The sequence below is a fragment of the Branchiostoma floridae genome, chromosome 5 (assembly GCF_000003815.2).
Source record: "Branchiostoma floridae strain S238N-H82 chromosome 5, Bfl_VNyyK, whole genome shotgun sequence".
In the NCBI taxonomy this organism is placed as follows: domain Eukaryota; kingdom Metazoa; phylum Chordata; class Leptocardii; order Amphioxiformes; family Branchiostomatidae; genus Branchiostoma; species Branchiostoma floridae.
The window spans coordinates 21,815,517-21,835,231 of record NC_049983.1 but is presented as its reverse complement, the minus strand read 5'-3'; the positions used below and the strand labels follow the sequence as shown (position 1 = coordinate 21,835,231).

General features: G+C 40.7%; 2 protein-coding genes across 2 annotated transcripts; one reads left to right on the top strand and one right to left on the bottom strand.

Moving 5' to 3' along the window:
• Positions 1-1,212: 1,212 nt before the first annotated feature.
• On the bottom strand, positions 1,213-3,940 carry LOC118416907 (mesencephalic astrocyte-derived neurotrophic factor homolog). Its single transcript, XM_035822192.1, has 4 exons — positions 3,745-3,940; positions 2,731-2,855; positions 2,031-2,172; positions 1,213-1,561 (listed from the first exon to the last, which is right to left on the bottom strand). Exons 1-4 carry the CDS (start codon positions 3,842-3,844, stop codon positions 1,392-1,394), a joined length of 537 nt encoding a protein of 178 aa, XP_035678085.1. The 5' UTR covers positions 3,845-3,940; the 3' UTR covers positions 1,213-1,391.
• Positions 3,941-4,037: 97 nt separating this feature from the next.
• On the top strand, positions 4,038-17,971 carry LOC118416267 (heat shock 70 kDa protein 14-like). The gene is made up of 16 exons (XM_035821354.1): positions 4,038-4,223; positions 4,930-5,010; positions 10,690-10,772; positions 11,257-11,305; positions 11,703-11,808; positions 12,305-12,395; positions 12,906-13,010; positions 13,613-13,729; positions 13,789-13,950; positions 14,431-14,586; positions 14,997-15,099; positions 15,513-15,641; positions 16,066-16,200; positions 16,780-16,953; positions 17,473-17,543; positions 17,841-17,971. Exons 1-16 carry the CDS (start codon positions 4,164-4,166, stop codon positions 17,920-17,922), a joined length of 1,704 nt encoding a protein of 567 aa, XP_035677247.1. The 5' UTR covers positions 4,038-4,163; the 3' UTR covers positions 17,923-17,971.
• The last annotated feature ends 1,744 nt before the right edge of the window (positions 17,972-19,715 follow it).

Sequence of the window (19,715 nt, the reverse complement as noted above, 5' to 3'; positions counted from 1 at the left end):
CGTTTTGTTTATAATAATATACTCATGTTGTATATCATCATGCAAATGTATGGAGAGAGTTGTCCGACATGGTTACATGTACACATCACATTGCATGAACATTTGTAATAAATGTACTTATGATGTTGCCATGCTTCCAGTATGTACATGCAACAGAATGGGAATAAAGTCGAAACAGAAGAACATACTATGTAACAGAGTGTCCCTGTTGAAGTCTATGGAGTAATTCTTGGTGCAATGAAATGCACAATTTCCGTGCCACTGTCACAAACTTCTGCATACCAAGCATACAAACTTGCCAGAAGGTTGGAAGGAAAGAGAATTGTTCTGGTTGTGCAAGAAGGAATTTCCATCCTATGACCCACCAAAACAATGAAACTACTAGTATTCGCAAGAAAAATCAGACTTGTATGTGTCACAAACCTCAACAATATTGAACAGCTTTTATTCCTTTTTGTGCATCCATGGAAAATGGAGAGTGGGGGAGGGGAAATATTACACGAAAAACATTACTCTTCAAGCAGAGGTTAGGCTTTGGATGGTTTCGGACACTTTTAAGCGTTTCTGTTGCACGTTCTATTTTGTCGGTTTTTCTTTATGGCTTGGCAACATTAAGAAAAAACAGCCAAAATAGAATTAAAGCTTGACGAAACACGTCAAAACCAGGCAAAGCTTAACCTCTCCTTTGTGAGCAAAAATACAGTGTTCTACTGACAATAGCCATTAGTCACTCTACAGTCAACTTTTGTATAAAAGGCACATTTTCACGTTGGAACTTCAGTTTACAATATGACAGGACTCACAACTTTCAATGAACAACTTTGGTTTTAGATATGTATGGGTGTGTATAACATCAACTCTTATGGTTCCATGTACATTGAAAAAACAGTCGCTGCCTTCATATACCCCTACTCCACTAGGACGGCAGCCACACTGCAACCGTCCTGCAAGGAGCAATTTGACAAGTGCTGAAGGAATTTTTTGTGGATAAAAAAAAATTTGCTTTGCTGTCTTTTCGGTCATATTTTTTTACATTTTGCAAGTACGAACTCAGGGATCAAACAAATTGAATTTAGATGAATTTAGATTAATTTTCCTTAAATCTGTCATTTTAAGCCTACGAAAATAGATCTTCCTCAACATTCAGATATCTTACAGTTCAGATATCTTGCATGGATGAGGTGAAAGCAAACTCCTGTCCTAAGCCGGAGGGACAGGTCTTTGAGATGGAGACAGCACTGGAGGAGACATTAACAACATTGGTCAAAAAAATGAAAGTTTCCCTAAGTCAAAATTTTACCTTAAAATACATATGCTGAAAACGAACCGTTTCGGGATCAAAAACCCGAGTGTGAAAACTTGCACTCTTCCCTGGTACTGTACTTATATTTCTACAATTCAGAATGAGGAACGTATTTGGGTTTTAGCGTTTCTATGAGTTTTATAAAGTCACTTTTCTCGGCACAGCCCTTGCATTCCTCTCCCCAGTCGTTCAGGATCTTCTTCAGCTCTTTCACCCTCAGCTTCTTCAGGTCCACTGTTTTCCAGTCAATACTTTTCTCTGGAAAATTGACAAAAATGCAAACATATTGTGAACACTTTGTACGTAAATATGAAGGCTGTATTGCACAATCTCTTGGTTATCATGGAAGCTCATCTGTGTTGGTAGTAATCATATTACAATGCTAAACTTTCTTCCAACACAAAGGTATACAAGGATAAAATTTTCAACGACCACTGTCGCCTTCTTCAGGATCAATACTGATGACCAATCACTTCAGAACGTAAACTCACGAGAAACTCTTGCTGTCAAGGGCTGGTTGGCCCCTTCCTCCAAGGAGAACAGTAAATTATTATCGATCCAGTATAGCTCACTGAAGAGCTATTCTGGTTAGCTGGTCTTGACAGAGAAGACAGATGCTATGCACAGTATTACAGGTTCATTGCACCGGGGAAATCTCCTAGTTATTTTCAACAGGTGCAATGAACAGTGGACCATTAAGTGAGGGGATAACAGTAATGAAACTTACCATATTTCAGGTCACATATCTGAGCATCCTTGCTTTTGAGGGCATGACAGACTTTGTTGACAGGCTTCCTCCAGGACATGGGTTTGGTCACCTCATTCACAATCCCTGTGGCAGCATCTTCAGTTGCTCCAATGTAGTAGCACTGGGAGAAAAGAACAAATAGTTCATCATGGTATACAGAGTTTTACAACAAGTCAAAAGGACTTATCTTAAGAACTAAGGGACTAAAAGGTAGGTAAAGGTAGTGCCTGAGACTGTAGGGGCAGTGTGATGCTATCCACTGTGGCTAGGGCATGGCATCGGAAGGTGGAGCATTGGAAGGTAGAACATTGAAAGGAAGCCTGTGTGATACAACTTTAGAACCCGTATCAAACTTTTACATCCCCAACCAAAGACGGGTACTCATTTTTTCAACAACAACCTACCAACCCAAACCCATGAACACCCAGAGCACAAAATATCACTGCAGTGTCATAACAAGCTGCTAGGGGGCCCAAAATGTCATCATTTTGAGGTGTCATCAAGACCTAATGATATTACATTACCCATATATATACATGTACCAAGTATAAAGATGATCCATCAAGGCCTTCTCAAGTTAACCATTTTGACACACACACACGCACACACACACACACACACACACACACACAAGCAGATGAAAACATAACTTCCTTGGTGAAGGTAAAAATTCACTCACAAAGCGGTTCTCTTTGCCTTTAGCAGTTTTACAAGCTTTCCTGAGATGTTTCTCAATCTTGTCCATGTTGCTGGCATCCTCCTCAGGGATGCTATCAGACAACCTCGTCAAGAACTTGATGCAAACTGAAAAAAAAATGTTCAAAAGTTCTGAATAAATAACAAAAGCAATGTTGATAAGAAGGTTTGACATCTAGAAAATAGGATATGCAACATAACAGTGAGTTACTCAAGCATTTCAGACACTCAAAAATGTCACAGATGCCAGTCACAGACAAAAGACAGCAAATGCTGTCTGAAAGGTCTGTCAGACTATGGCAACTTTGTCAGTTTGTGCAGCAAAAGCAACCATATGTTATGAAGCATTGTCAGGTCAAAGCTTCAAATAAGTTAACATCAATGTTCAAAGTTCTAATTTGATGTGAAGAATTTTAAAATTGAAGGAATTTTCTTAAAAGACAAGAAAAGCTTTTCAAATTTTCAGGAACCTTTTCGTTGGACATTATGATAATGGTTGTTTATCACACGTTGTTATTTGACTGTAACATACTTTGGCTATAACGTTACACCTAGACTAATATTTGATACACAATACATATTACAAAAGGTTAACTGTCTTGAATATTGATACAATAAGGTTCAGTAATATGGTAATTTTACTGCCAGTCAACTCGTAGTTTTCTTTCTATACTTATACCTCAATATTTCAAGTACTTTTCTGGCATACTGTAGTTTCATACAACATTCTTGCTCAAGTTGCTGTAGATAACTGAGCAGATATTACATAAGGTCCATTTGCTTTGTCACTACTGTTAATCTCCAAACAATTGTAGACTTGCTTTAACCGTTTTTGTGCCTTTCTAAAAACATTTTAGTGGTCTGTCGTCTCCTCTCTTTAGATTAACGAATAGATCAAAACGGAGACTTACAAAATGCCGAAAAAAACACCGGTATGAAACAAGCCGGTGTCTAACATCTGCTTGGAGAAGGATTATTGTGACCTACAAAACCCTACCTTCGCAGTCATCGTCTGATTTCGCCTTCGCCTGAGCTCTTCCAGCGAGTAAGCTGAAAACAGCGAAGGAGACACAGACACAGAGTACGGATACGTTCATGTTTTCGGTCTAAATGTCCGTCGTGACAGTCAAAAACGTGGACTTTCAGGAAGTATCATCTCTGAGTCCAGCTGGCGGGTTCTGATAGGTCGAGACAAATAGTTCCGGGGCAAAGGTTAGCGTCTAAATTCTGATTGGCCGAACGGAATCTCTACAGGGCAAAGGTTAAAAGGTTAATCATGTCACATATTGCTTCCGGGTTGACTCACACATGCTCACCAGTCCGCAAGTTTTTGGAAAGTGAACGCCGGTTTTACAGTTTGTAGTTTGTTTTGAGTAGTTAACTCCTAAATACTGTACAGAAGTCACTGCAGCAAAGATGGCCGCTTCCATCGGGATCTCCTTCGGCGCAACTTCGGCTTGTCTGGCCACACAAAAGGTAACGTTGCGAAGTGATGGAAGGGGGAGTGGGGTAAAAGTTAGACTTACTAGTTACTTGTAGTAGATAGGCAAAACTAAGAAGGCCGGGGATGTTCCTTTCAATGAAAATTAGTTAGGCATTATTTATAGCACCATTTCGTCAATAAGAATTTCTGGGCACTCTTAATCAAGTCTTGAATTTCCTATAATTTTTGACAGGATGTTCCTGTCAACAAGGTATATTGGGTACTATTGACAGGATGTTCCTTTGATAATCTCGTGAATAACACCTCATGATCCTATCAACCCTTAACCTAACCCTGAAGATAATCCTATAAAATGGTGCAATAGTTATCATGCTAGCATCCCTAGATACAGCATTTCACAAGGCTCAGAATGGCTGAGCACTCATTGGCGATAGGTCAAACTCAAAGGTTGTAGATAGTTGATTAGACTGAGATGGGGGTTGCTACCAACTATCTACAACCTTTGACCTATCGCCCCCAAATCTTGCAACTTTCATTGAGCCGAGACGGGTGTCGCTACCAACTGCCTAAACATTCCACTGCAAGAAACATTTTCTTTGGATGGAACAACAGGACTTGCCTCGCACAGTCAGTTATGAACAAAGCACAGGTAGTTTGTTCCTTAGATAAATGTATCATGAATCCTGTTGTAAAAGCACAACTTTTTCAGAAACAACTTCTCTTGTCTCGTTCACACAGGATGGCAAGGCGGATGTGGTAGCAAATGAAGACGGACAGCGTGTGACTCCTGCCATGGTTGCCAACACAGACACGGAAATGGTATGTAGGAAAATGCATGTAAAAGATCGTGTACATGGGGGTGACCCTCACGGCCAGACATGGTTCTCTATGGGGGCTTTGAGGCACACGGTAATTCAACTATCAGTTTCCGGGTCACATTTTCAGGGCATTTAGCAACAAAAAGCAGCAAAGGGGTTATGAACAAATAAAAGTTTAATACTAATAAAGGTCTTAATTCATTCATTCATTAATAACAAGTTATCCTGGTACCAGACGATATCCAGGGGCGGCAGGCTGTTTCTTCGGTGGCTCAATGCAGCCTGCCCGCTAATCCTAACTTAGCGCTCCGGGGAGAGCTCGATAACCTCCTTGGCCCGGGAGTTTAATTTAGTTACCGGCTCTTTTGGGCTTTTACTACTCGGACGCTAATTGTAGATTGGCGGGCAGACTCTCTTGCAAATAAGCACGTACTTCGGCATTTAGGACGAAATATTGTTTTGTGTTAGAACTCAATACGACAATCCCTTGGCGCACTTTCCGTTTTGCTTAATCACACACTTAGAGGCACTATCTAAGGGAGGAAAATTTGTTTTGCGAAAACCGCGTCAGAACATAGACTGATTTTCATGTTTGCACTCTGCAGGTATTATTATCTCCTCCTTAGACCACTACTTATAAATAACCACTTGCTTACAAAAAATATATGTGTTAAAACTGCGCCGCGTGGCCCAGAGAGTGCCTTGAAATCTTTTTTCTTGTTGGAGAGAGGCGCACTATGTGTACAATGTTGCGCCTGAAATTCAAAAAGAAAAATTCGGCACACAGGATATACAATGCTGCGATGGGACAGTTTTCACTTTGGGAAACCATGAAAATTCTTATTTGAAATTAGCTGCGAGCCGACAAGTACTTCAATCAAAGTATACATGCCCGGATTTTCCCTTCAAAAGTAATGTTGTACATTGGGAATGGCACGACGTGAGACAAGCACAAGAGTCTGGTGTGAAAAGAATAAAGTCGTAGATGTTAAATTGTATATATTAAAGATTGATTATAGGCTATCCGAGTTCAAGATACGGTGTCGCCGTATTGATTTAAAGACGGATGCACAGTGTTCTTAGAACCAACAATACATGTATGCACTTTTGCCTCTGGTAGAGTGAGGCCACACCAATTTAATTTCTTGGTTCACGGATTTTTTCATAAAAAATATGGAGCGAGAGGGCGAAATAAAAATAAAAATGAAAATTGTAAAATGGTTGGGGTTAAGGTAACGGCTAATCCAAAACATAAAGAAAAAAAGTTTTCAGCTTGAAAAAAGTACAAAAACTCTTTTTTTGTACAGTAACAGCACCTGTACCCACACTTTAAGGAGCTTATAATATAAAGGCCAATTTGCTACACCAGAAAGTTGGTGAATGGTTTCATTAATGGTGAAAATTTGCTGAGTGGTAATTTTTATTTTTATTTTTTTTCCCAAAAAATAGGAGCGAGCGAATCCGTGAACCAAGAAATTAAATCGGTGTGGCCTGAAGACAAAAGAATGTACTGTACGCTCTATAAGTAAAGGAAGATTAGAGCTGTGATCAGCAGGGATAGACCATCACATAAGCCTAGCTTAGGAACCTATCTATTCACGATTTTCGGAAGGGAATTCACTTCCTGATCATGAGAAGCATTTTAAATTGACAAAATAACAGTCATGTAGTCTCGATCTGCCGAAGCCGTGAATGGTTGGAACGCGCCTGTATATGCCACGAGACTATTCTGTATCCTTCCTGCCAAGTAACTTTCAAATGATACAACTGCGAATGTATTCGTTTCCAATTAATTTCCCGAACACACACTGGTACAGACACAGAAGATTTCTATATGACTGTCAACAGGGATTTGTGGAGGCCCGATAGGTCTTTTCAGCAACACAGTACTGAAATGGGACCCTTAACAGTTTTCAGTTGACTGTATCTTTCAAATGATCTCAAATGATACAAGTTGAAATATCACAATACTCCTTTCCAACGAGCTACGTGAAACTGCAAGAGATATGACGGGTATTTCTTCCAACGATACAGATGAAAACTCATCAGTCGGTGTGAATCAAGGATCTTTTGTCATATGGCTAAAACATTCGTTGTAGAGTCTTTTGGGTGAAATAGACTCAAATGTTCTGTGTAAAGGGTGCATATTTGTTGTAATATAGCTTAATGGTTTAGTAACACCATCTGACTGTGAACCAATGAATATAACAGTTCGCATTTTCGGTAAAAGAGAACACGTAGGCATCGTGAAACCTTCCAATCACGTCGTTGAAATATTACTATAATTCACTTGGTGAAACGCGCGTGTTCCTTAAGTATAACTAAGACTATTGCAAGCGTTTTGAAGGTTGTCGCATGTCTCCAGTGTTAATGACGAAAAAAACGCCGCGTGCACAGTTTGCGATAATATAAATTTTAGATTGATTAAAGGTTTGGTAATACCTGATGATCAACGGCCTGTTTTACTTCGGATAAAAGAAATTGTTCTTCAAACAACGGAGAGTATTACCCACAAAGTAGTACGCCTTACCAGAATAATGCGACCATATGAAACTGCTAACTTATCACTTTGTAAAGGTTCATTCTTTCCCGCTCACTATATTATGATGACTGTATCTTTCTCAGGATACAGGAATGGATTTGACAGGGGGAGTGAGACTTTCCTCCGCACTTGTCCAAGATTCATCAATGGTACTCTTTCAAAACGATGTGTATAAAAACGTTTTGTGTAAAACACAAGTCTTTCAGAGTCATAACTTACACTACAAAGGTTGAAAGTTCGCGTCTCTCCTATGGCCAGGAAGAAAAACGGTCACTCGCAGAGTGACTCTCTCCAATGATATTAGTTAAAGGTTTGGTATAACCCCTGGTCTGTTTGATTTTTCCGAAAAGAATTGCTCCCAAAGCAGTTAGCCTTCCCACGATTCCCACAATGATACATACTAAGTGGTGCGATAATAGTGAAGAGTGAAACTATCTAATGATGCCGGGAGGGATGTGAGAGTGTCGTACATATAATTAAAGGTAAAGCAGGTCTGTACTCGTGTACTCGGACTAGGTACCAGGTAAACCAGATGAGGTACATTACATGTCAGATATAGTTTCCTTCAAAAGTGAGGGAAGAGAAATTCCAGGTAAGACATGTGTTTGTTTTCTTTGAAGATTGATCATAAGAGATCTTGTAAGGTACATTACAGGTAAGACAAGTGTGCTTTCTTTAAAGATTGACCATAAGACACCAGGTAATGTACATTACAGGTAATACAAGTGTGTTTTCTTGAAAGATCTACCATAAGGCACCAGGTAAGGTACATTACAGGTGAGACAAGTGTGTTTTCTTTAAAGATTGACCATAAGGCACCAGGTAAGGTACATTACAGGTAAGACAAGTGTGTTTTCTTTGAAGATTGACCAAAAGACACCAGGTAAGGTATAAACAGAAATGATAGGTGTGTTTTCCTTGAAGATCGACCATAAGACACCAGGTACATTAAGATTAGACAAGTGTGTTTCATTTGAAGATTGACCATAAGACACAAGGTAAAAACTTTTCAGGTGAGACAGGTGTGTTCTATTCGAAAATTGACCGCAGGACACCAGGTAAGGTACATTACAGGTAGGAAAGGTGTGTTCTCTTTGAAGATTGACCATAAGGCACATGAAAAGGTACATTGCAGGTAATACAAGTGTGTTTCATTTAAAGATTGACCATTAGGCACCAGGTAAGGTACATTACAGGTAAGAAAGGTGTGTTTCATTTGAAGATTGGTCATATGACACAAGGTAAGGAAATTTTTCAGGTAAGACAGGTGTGTTATTTTCATATCTCTTCTGTAGGTAAAGAAAACACACCTGTCTTGCCTCTAATGTACCTCGTCTGGTCATACCTGGCCTGTAGTCAACGAAAACACACCTGTCTTACCTGTAATGTACCTCATCTGGTCTTACCTGGTCATTATTCAAAGAAAACACACCTGTCTTACCTGTAATGTACCTCATCTGGTCATAAGTCAAAGACAACATACCTGTCTTACCTGTAATGTACCTCATCTGATCTTACCTGGTCTGTTGTCAAAGAAAACACACCTCTCTTACCTGTAATGTACCTCATCTGGTCTTACCTGGTCATTATTCAAAGAAAACACACCTGTCTCACCTGTAATGTACCTCATCTGGTCTTACCTGGCATGTATTCAAGAAAACACACCTGTCTTACTTGTAATGTACCTCATCTGGTCATACCTGATCATAAGTTAAAGAAAACACACCTGTCTTACCTCTAATATACATAAACTGGTCTTACTTGGCCTGTAGTCAAAGTAAACACACCTGTCTCACCTGTAATGTACCTCATCTGGTCATACCTGGTCATAAGTGAAAGACAACCCACCTGCCTTACCTGTAATGTATCTCATCTGGTCATAAGTCAAAGACAACACACCTGTCTTACATGTAATGTACCTCATCTGATCTTACCTGGTCTGTTGTCAAAGAAAACACACCTCTCTTACCTGTAATGTACCTCGTCTGGTCAACCCTGGCATGTATTAAAAGAAAACATACCATTCTTACCTGTAAAATACCTCATCTAGTCATAGACTAGTAGTCACAAGTTAAAGAAAACACACCTGTCTTACCTGTAATGTACCTCATCTGGTCTTACTTGGCCTGTAGTCAAAGAAAACACACCTGTCTTACCTGTAATGTACCTCATCTGGTCATACCTGGCCTGTAGTCAAATGCAACACACCTGTCTTACCTTCAAAGTACTAGTATTCAACAATGGTATTACCTTGTTCATATCCAATGACTACACAACTACGTGCGGGTATTTCCAGTTGATGCCATACCCAGTCAATACAGAGCCATGTGCAAGTTATATATAGAAAAACTGCCAAAATAATGTGTAAGAGTAGAGCTTTATGTCTGTATTACTGGTAACATCTTTTGAACGCTGTTCCGTCAACTCAAACTGCGAAGTCAAATGCGTGACCGGAAGTGAAAATATGGGGCTCGCGAAAACCCCATATAGAGCCGTGATGGTACTTCCTGTATTCGGGTTCGGAAACAGATCCTCAAACCCTGAAATGTGTTCAAGTTTTGACGCCAGAAATTCCGTTTTCACGAAGTGATCTTCACGAGGTCTTCAAACTTGTCGGGAAGAAGACCTTAACTCCAGATAAATCATCAAGAGATCCTCACGACGTTTTAAAACTTGGCTGGAATACGGTGATAGTCTTATATATAATATGGCCGGCCGTGAGGGTCGCTCCCATGTGCAAATTTTTGCATGTAAATTATGTAATGCTAGTTCACCTTTTTCAGGCGGCTCACCTATGATAGCCGTATTTAAAGAAGAGTACATGCGCATTGTATTTAGGAATATTAGGTCAATGGATGCTGATTCCAATTTGCAATATTTTCAATGTTGATAGTCAGCACGAAATACAATGTATTCTGTTAGAGATTACAGTATGTAGTCTGTAATGTATTCTGTTAGCAGATATAGGTTACCCTGTGGATAAAGGTGAACTAGTATTACCAAAAATTGGTAATAAGAGCTCTGACTGATCTGGTACTGTTTTTCATTTGAATCAGATGACATTTCATGACAATGTATACAGTTCTAGATTGGATTAAGTCTTGGAACTGAAAATTTACATTTCTCTTCCCCTTGTAGGTTGTCGGCTTAGCAGCTAAACAAGGTTGGATCAGAAATGCTGCCAACACCATAACCAAAGTGAAACAAATTCTGGGGAAAAAGTGAGCTACATTTTCTACAAATATGAACAATGTCATGATAAGAACTATATAAGTAGTGTTGGTTCTCTGATTTGCCACTATATATCTGAGTCATCAATCTGTATACCGGTACTATTATGGTTTACCTGTTTTATTAGACTTAATATAGACTTAATTTGTGGCAGGGTGTTTAGCCCAGAACCAGACTCCAGAGGCCAAGGGTTTGAATCCTGACATTCCCTATTGACATTGTGTCATTGGGAAAGGCACTTAACACAACTTTCATCTCTCCGCCAAGGTGTAAAAATGGGTAGCTGACTTCGGTTGGGGAAGTAAAAAGTAGTGGAAGGAGAGGGATGGGCTCAGCCTCCCAATACCATGCCCGAGACACAGTGGATAACAACACACTGCCCTTACATCCTTAAGAAGTCTATGGGACTACCATTACCTTTTCCTGGACTAAATGAAGAGGTTTAAAAGTTTCTAATATTTTGTTTGTTTGCAGGTTTGCTGACCCAGCTGTGGAACATGCTGTGAAGACAAGCTCCTGTAAGGTAGGACCTTATTTTCATTTATCAGAAATATATGTGCAGTTCAAAGACCAACTCGGCAAACCCCTGGTTGATCAACCCTTCAGGAAACCCCACCCTGCCCCTAACCCTGGTCAAGTTGACTGGGATACTCCTAGGTTGGTAGGGCCGAAGCATCTGATGTCCACACAGCCCCTAACTATATGTATAGCTGGAACAACATTGACTGCAAGTCCAGCCTAGTTTGCATTTCCAAAGTGTACAATACCACTTGGCAGAAAGGTTGTCCGGATAGCGTACTCTAGCACTGGCTACTGTAAATTTTGTGCAAATATCAATGTTCAATGAATATCTTTATGATACCGAGGTACAACATTTTCTGATCACATTCAATAATAATGTGATCTACATGTCTTTCCAGATTGTTGAAAAGGACTCCAACCCAATGTATGCCGTGCAGCATAATGGGAAAACCAAGCACTTCTCCCCTACACACATCACTACTGTGATATTTCGCAAACTCATGGGTATGTATGCTGTACATTCTGTCTTGTTTGTTTGTTTGTTTTAGCCTTTATTTTGTGTTTTTATCCTTTAAAAGTTTAAGCTGCCACAATCAGATACAATAATAACTTTATTGCACAGCAATCGTACAAGGTACAAAGTATGGCCTCTACTGGTACATAACTAACCACAGTTCCATAGGGATTATCTACCCAATACAAGATTGTGTAATATGGGAAGTAGTACAGCTACGCATCCTTTGTGCTACGCCCAGTTATAATAACTAGGATAGGGGTATTCCCCAGAAGAAAACAGCTGCACGCTATACCCGGAAGTTAGTGGTGTCAATCTAGTTCACTTGTTTCAGTTCGGAGGTCAGCAATCAAGTCTTGGCACTGAGAGAATTTTATTGGGCTGAAACTCTGAGAGCTCGAAGGTTTAGTAAAGGAGAAAATTCAATGAGTGCATTTTATGCACCTTATTTGCGTAATGACTAAGAAACTCTTTTTCCCCGCACAGATATCGCCCAGTCTAAGGAGATGAGTGGTGGGAAGAATGCTGTTGTTGCTGTTCCGCTGAACTTTGATGAACAGCAAAAAGATGCTGTGAGGTAATAATGCTGAGCATGATGGCTATGTCGATCCATTTAGACTGCTGTGCGTAGTCCAGTGGTATAGAGCCCCTGCCTCTAGAACTAGAAGCCATGAGTTTGATTCTGGCTGTCTTACTCACCTGACATAAACGTTACCAGAAGAGTTGCATTCCTTTAGGACGGGACGTTAAGCTGTGGTCCACAGTTAATTGTGCTTTTGAAAAAAAAGCTTGGGGAATTTCCATGGACATTAGATGTTGCCATGAATAGGGAATATTTTAAGAGGGGTAATCAAGGGCATCTGTTACATTATAGAGGGAACATTCAACATTGTAAACACAGTTATCATTGATATTACTGCTTATTACATTGTGTATAAACTTTATACACAATTTAATAAGCAGTACTATTAATAATAACTCTCCTCTGAACTATCACAAATCTACAGGAAGAAAAACAGCATATGTTACAATGTTATTACTAGTATAAACTAAGCCGTGTAGAATAAATTCTGGTCGTTTTGTTTAGACGAGCTGCAACAGAAGCAGGGTTCCACGTGTTGAGAACCATTCCGGAGCCTGTAGCTGCTGCGTATGCTCACAACATTGGACAGGAAAGCCCCAAGGACAGCAGGTATGTGGTCATGTGTTAAAGTCATAGATTCTGTGCTCAAAGTAATGTCAGAATGGATTGTGGATGTGCATTAGAGGTGTGCATTGGCTTCTCCTAGGCTGGCTACACTGCTTTGCCAGTTTTTGATACTATCTTATGCTACCTTGGTTTAGGGTCTGCTTGGAAATTATTGTTTGATGACAGTTGGGATATTGCAGGATTCCTGAAAATCACTAAATTACTAGTGACTCTGATCCTGTGAATTTCAGATGACAATCTTAACTCATAAGGCCTTGAGCTTGTATACTGAGATTGGCATGTCTACCTCCTACAGAGTATCCCTGGTGTATCGAGTAGGGGGCAGCAGCATCGATGCCAGTCATGTTTGAATCCCTGCAAACTTAAAATCATTTAGTACTACTTGCTTTGATCATCTTTAGACGACAGTATTTCTCTGTAAAGCCTTTAGTGTGTAAATGAGATTGCCATGCTTTCCTCCTACAGAGTTGCGCTGGTGTATCGAGTAGGTGGCAGCAGCATCGATGCCACAGTCCTGGCTGTGAGTTCCGGGATGTACTGAGTGTGTGGATAGTAACTAAGCTTGTCATCCTTACCTCCTACAGAGTTGCGCTGGTGTATCGAGTAGGAGGCAGCAGTATTGACGCCACAGTCCTGGCTGTGAGTGGGGGGATGTACCGAGTGTGTGGATGTGAGTGGGGGGATGTACCGAGTGTGTGGCTGTAAGTAGGGGATGTAGGGAGTGTGTGAATACTAAACTTGCCATGCTTTCCTCCTACAGAGTTGCACTGGTGTATCGAGTAGGAGGCAGCAGTATTGACGCCACAGTCCTGGCTGTGAGTGGGGGGATGTACCGAGTGCTGGCCAGCGTCAGACGGGACCATCTGGGTGGAGACCAGCTCAATAGGATCATAGTGGACTACTTTGTACAGGAATTTAAAAGGTACATCAATCTGTAGACTCACAGTGCACAGTGTGTATGTGCAGTTGTGATGCTAAGCAGAAAATCACACATTTCAGTTAGGCCACAGCAAGTGTGCACCAAGTGACATAAGTGTATTAGACTGTATCACTTCCCAAATTGACAATCACAGTCAAGGCTTCCACCTTGATGCCACTTTTACTATGGAACTAGTTTCACTTCAACTACAGTCATGGCTACACGTTCCTCACTACGGTCACTTTTTCAGTCAAGTACAATCAAGGCTGCCACACTAAATATTTTCCCATTTTGGTACCGTCTCATCATATTGACCATTTTCAGACGGGAAAAAGATTCTGGTGTTTTTTTCTTTTCAAAATCAGGCAAAAATTAATGAGTGCAGTCAGTCCTTTGATGTCATTCATAGAATATACTTACTGTAGCTTTATGATGCATGTACATGTACCTTATTGAACTGTTGTGTTTGCTACATGGTTGTAGAAAGTGGAAGGCTGACGTGACGGAGAACACCAGAGCCATGGCCAAGCTGAACACGGAAGCAGAGAAGGCCAAACAGATCCTGTCCACCATGCCGAAGGCTAGCTGCCATGTGGAGTCCCTACATGAAGGCATAGACTTCCAGTGTGACATCTCCAGGTACTGTAATTTCCTAACCTTCATGGAAAATGCAGGTGTTGTTTTTGGTGTGTCTGTGTCATTTTATTTTTGTGGCATTTTGATTTCGTGGTATGAGCCCAGTGGAGAAGTGGGCATGTGTTGTATGAAAGCGTACACACTGTTACAGTATGGAAGTGCAATGCACACATATGCATACCCATGCAAGCGCACACTCACGGACACATGCGCCGCACACACACACCAATACACTCATGATGAAGTACTTGTGTGCAATCATGTGTGTTCAAACATAGAATAACCCTTACAATAGATAGATTGGCACTGTCCAAAGGAACTGTACTTAGTTTATATTGCAAACAATGTATATAGATGAATGACTATGGATAGATAAATGTGATATATGTGATGTTTTTGCTTCTCTCACTCAGGGCCAGATTTGAGTCCATCGCCCTGAGTCTGTTACAGCAGTGCCTGGAGCCTATAGAGGAGGCCATCTCTCAAGCTGAGGTCAAGAAACAGGCTATCAATATGGTAAGTGTAAGACCACACCACTTTCCTTAAAAGATTTCATCCAGTATATGTTATATGATTATTGTTCACTTCATCCTCTTAATACGTAGGGATTATCTTTTTATTTTCTTGAAAATTTTTTTAGGCTGGCCATAACTCTAGTTGAACAAAGTAAAATGAAATGCAGGACTCTTGTCTTCCAATGTCATGGTAATGTAATGGATACATTTATCCTTCATTAGATAGGACTTGCTTTACTTCAGGAAGCTGGTTGAATAAAAATTCTAACCGGAGGCTATGTGAATGCACTGCTCACCCGAAAAAAGTCTAGGGTTGGCAGGTTTTTGTAGGGTAGACAGGGGAACAAGAAACACAACATTTTTTTCTAGGCTTAAGCATCACTGTTCAACTTCTCATACAAATGTATCCTGCAGGTTGTATTGTGTGGAGGCTCTACTAAGATCCCTAAGCTGCAGAAGCTGGTTCAGGATTGTGTGCAGCAGGCCGAAGTGCTGAACTCTGTATCACCTGACGAGGTCATCGCCATGGGAGCAGCCAAACAGGTGGGATACTGCAGGCAGAACCAAATAGCAGTTACTCAAGTCAAGCAACTGGTTATGATTTTGGAAACGATCAGACTTTTCAGGTACCATCCCAGGGCTGTCTCCAGGACCTGTCCCTTTGTTCTTGGACAGAAATTGCTTCCTGGGATGAAAAATCCCATCTGTTCCAAAACTCTGAACTTCATGACATGAAACTTAAAAATCTATTTTCATGAGCTTAAAATGACACATTTAACAAAATAGGAAGAATTTTGAGACCCTTATACTATAGTCTTACAGTTCTTTAAGAGCCTTTCTTGTATCGTGTTCTTACATCCTTTGAATGTGTACAACTCTGTAAGGTGCCTTTCAAGTGTAACTCAGTGAAAATCATGAATATTATTGACCACCTTTCTGCATGATATTATTAATTTCATCTCTTCAGGCAGCCCTGTTGTCTGGGAAAGGAGAGGAGAATGCATTGAATGAAGCCATTGCAGAAATACCCAGTACAGCAAGAGCTGTTATGCTGAAGGTATGTTTCTTATCAGACAAGGAGGATCTTTATCTGTATCTATCTGTATCTGTATCTGTATAGATAATAATAGAGGTACAATTTATATCACATGTACTGGTATATACAATGTACATGTATAAGAGAACTCACATTTATGTTAACCCCAAACCCTCTTCAAGTCCAAAAAACTGGGAGACCCTGGTTCAAGTCCTGGGTTCAGCACATCTCAGTTGGGGCTGCACCCGTCTTTCAGAAGGGGTGTAAAATTGGGATCCCTTGTTGGAGGAGGTGCCTCAAGTGCACTAAAGGGGAAGGGCTAGTGACCCTTTCCTGTAAAAATCATACCCAGATACAGAAACAACAAGGAAAATGGCTGATCTATCAGGGCCACAAAACACTTCAAAGGTCCAAACAAACAAACAGTTGCCTACATCTTCATCTCAAAAATTGAGTTAAAAATCTCTTCTCCCCTCTAAACTATAGTCCAGTGCTGAAGACCTTGGTGCCTGCGCGGTCCCCCATCCCCCTACACTGTCAGCACATTTTCCCTGTCTCCCAACAACTCTCAGTGATCACTGTGTATTTCCTTACATTCTACATGATTGTACATTTCACATATTAAAAGCCTGTTCTTCCCTGTAGACAGTAGATGACTCTGGCAGTCCTGTGCTGAAGACCTTGGTGCCTGCCCGGTCACCCATCCCCCTCCACTGTCAGCACACGTTCCCTGTCTCACAACAACTCTCAGCCTGCTGTGTGGAGCTGTATGAAGGGGAGCAGGACGACACAGTGGAGAAAGCAGTGCTGTTAGCTAAAGTAAGTAACCATCTAAATGGTCCAGTGTACCAGTACAATCTCTCCTAGTTTTATATAACCTTTGCATATGATTGAAACAGTGACTGGGACAGACAAAAGGCTTCAGCTTGAGACAGCCCTGCATCAGCCAAAAGTCAGCACCTGTTACCATCACTGCCTTCTTCAAAGGGACTGTCTAGTCAACCCTTACATGTGTATGCACTGACCCTGGCCTCTCACTGTAGATAACATTACAGACACTGCTGACGATATTTTAGACTATTTATGTACAATAGTTTTTATTCTGTGTCCAAGGTTCTTACTGTGTCCAGTGCTATCGAGTGTCCAGGTGACTCTATATGTATGTGTTGTGTAACTGCCTAGGTTGTTGAACTTGGGTGTCTGTGTTCAAGAAAACTAATCTGCCTTAGGCCTTCTGACACCACTTTCATGTACATGTCCACTTAATCAATTTTGTTCTGAAAGCCTAGCATTAATTTCATCTGTCATCATCTTCATCGTTCAGTGCTTTGTTTTCAGATTGTTCTGAGTGATCTTCCAACAGGAGATGATGATGTAAAGGTAGTCTCAGTTGTGCTGCACTTTCGAAGGTGAGTATTTAAAGTAGATGCAAGCTTGTAGCTCAACTAGTAGCAGCCTTACAGTTGAGCTCCTGGTTCTAGTATTAGTCGGTAACTGTTTGACTCTGGTGCAAATCCTGGTAGGGCATCTCGTTCGGGGCAGCATGCGTCTATTAGAAGGGATGTGAAAAGGGGGTCCCTTGTTTGAGAAGGTACCTCAAGCACATTAAAGGGAAAATGGTAGCGACCCCTCCCTGTAAAAATATACCAAGGTGAACATTATGATGATTCGTGTACTTAATAATTTGTTGTTGTTGTTGTTTACAGGGAAGGCAGTCTTCACGTCACCTGTACTGAGAAGTGCAGCGGCCAGGCTGATGATGTCACTATTGAATGTGCTACGGAATGACCACACAATTCATCATCAAACGTCTAAAGAACTGACTCAAATCTCTGAACATACAGACATGCATTAATGCTGACTTGTAATTTCATTGCACCCCCAATCCACTACGGCAGCGACCTTTAACTTGCTGAGGCTCCATGAATTCCACAGATAAAAAAAGAACAAATCTTTTTACGATTGTTGTGCTTTGTTTGTCTTTTCACTCATACATTTTGCATGATATTCCGACTTTGAGTGAGAGAGTGAGTGTCATGAGTTGGTGAAGTCAAGATTTACACAAATCCAGTTCAGGTGGAACCAAGATCATAGCAAGATGCCATCTAGTGGAATGGGGGCCTCAAGAGTGACACTCTACACTAACTCAAACTCACCATTCAACCTTCAGATTTTACATGATTGTCAGGTTATCTGTAAGTTGCATAGTACTTGCAGATGTACCTTCATTTTGTATTGCTGTTTTGAACACTGGAGCATATGTTTTTTTGCAAATGGGGAAATGTGTTGCTTATTTCCAAAATGTTAGATTTGCTTGGACAGTCAGAGATACATGTACAGGTTTTTATTGCTTTTCTACCATGGCCAAAAATGTGGCTTGAATTTGCAAATTGTTAGAATTGAGATGGCCTTGGAATATTTTTCTCATAAATGGACTGTTGACACCAACGAATATCTTCAAATAATGTCAATTAAAGAATATGATTGTGTGATTGAATTCATAGAAAGTTTTTACATTTCCTTTAGTAATGTTATTGTGTCTTCGTATTTCAAGTTTTGTGGTTTTTGAGGGTAGATTTAGAATTTGTTTGCAAGCTTCTGTCTCTGGAATCCCGCCTTATTAGCTTTTGTCTGCTTCCGACGGTCTCTAGGGCAGGGTACTGTCGGGAGTGGACCAAAGCTTAAGTTGGACTCCAGGCTTGGAGAACGCCGCACTGGGCAATGATTACGCCGGTCGGCAACTTAATTTTATTGTTCAAAGCCTCGCCAATGACTACAAAAAAATTGGCAATGCCAAGCTCGCAGGGGACAAGAAGCACGGGAAAAGGAGAAAGAGAAGAGCCAAAGCTCTGCTTGGAGAGTATACATGTAAGTGGCGCACAGCTGTGTATATCTGAAACAACACCTAGTGTGCAGTGCTTTAACGCACATGTCTCTGGTTCCTAGCAGCGCCCAAATGCGGGGTACTAGTTGATAAATGGCTAATCAATGGTCGACTTCGGACGTGTTTATACAGGCCTGCTTTATATAACATGTATTTGGGTGGACTTTAACAGAAAAGGAAGAATGTGTTCTAGTGTTGAGTAAAACATTTCTGTTTCATGCTGCTGTTAAATTATTATCGTTCAGACATTAGTATGCCATTGTCCTGCAAACTTGGTAAGCACTAAACTCATTTACTGAAAACAAATAGTAAAGAGGGGAAATGCCTATCCTGCAATGAAAGTGGCGTCCTATTCTTGTACAGAAACAAGTACGTTTTACGTATAGCTATTACATGACTTACTCTCGGTGTGATATCATTCGGCCCAGCAGCTATCGGACTTTGTTCATCTTATCTTTCGCACGGCTTTGTTCCGTGTTGAAAGTTTTCTCACCAATATAAAGCGTGGAAGATACGGAAGCGTTAATTAGTGTGCCGACATCTCCAGTTGGGTGGAACTTTCTGGGTCCTGCCCAGCAACGCAACCTGCGGCCGGAACCCGCCTGAAGGGTGTTGACGTTATAACAAAGGTCTCCACAACACTCTGGCACTTTTATAAGGGACGATAATATAAGACACTATTGGTAAGGACAAGTCG

Coding starts and splice junctions, on each gene's coding strand:
- LOC118416907 (XM_035822192.1), bottom strand. CDS start 3,844: ATGAACGTATCCGTACTCTGTGTCTGTGTCTCCTTCGCTGTTTTCAGC. Junction 2,856..3,744: donor ATCAGACGATGACTGCGAAG/GTAGGGTTTTGT, acceptor TTTTTTTTTCAG/TTTGCATCAAGTTCTTGACG. Junction 2,173..2,730: donor AAGGCAAAGAGAACCGCTTT/GTGAGTGAATTT, acceptor CTTTTCTCCCAG/TGCTACTACATTGGAGCAAC.
- LOC118416267 (XM_035821354.1), top strand. CDS start 4,164: ATGGCCGCTTCCATCGGGATCTCCTTCGGCGCAACTTCGGCTTGTCTG. Junction 10,773..11,256: donor AAACAAATTCTGGGGAAAAA/GTGAGCTACATT, acceptor GTTTGTTTGCAG/GTTTGCTGACCCAGCTGTGG. Junction 11,809..12,304: donor GATATTTCGCAAACTCATGG/GTATGTATGCTG, acceptor TTCCCCGCACAG/ATATCGCCCAGTCTAAGGAG.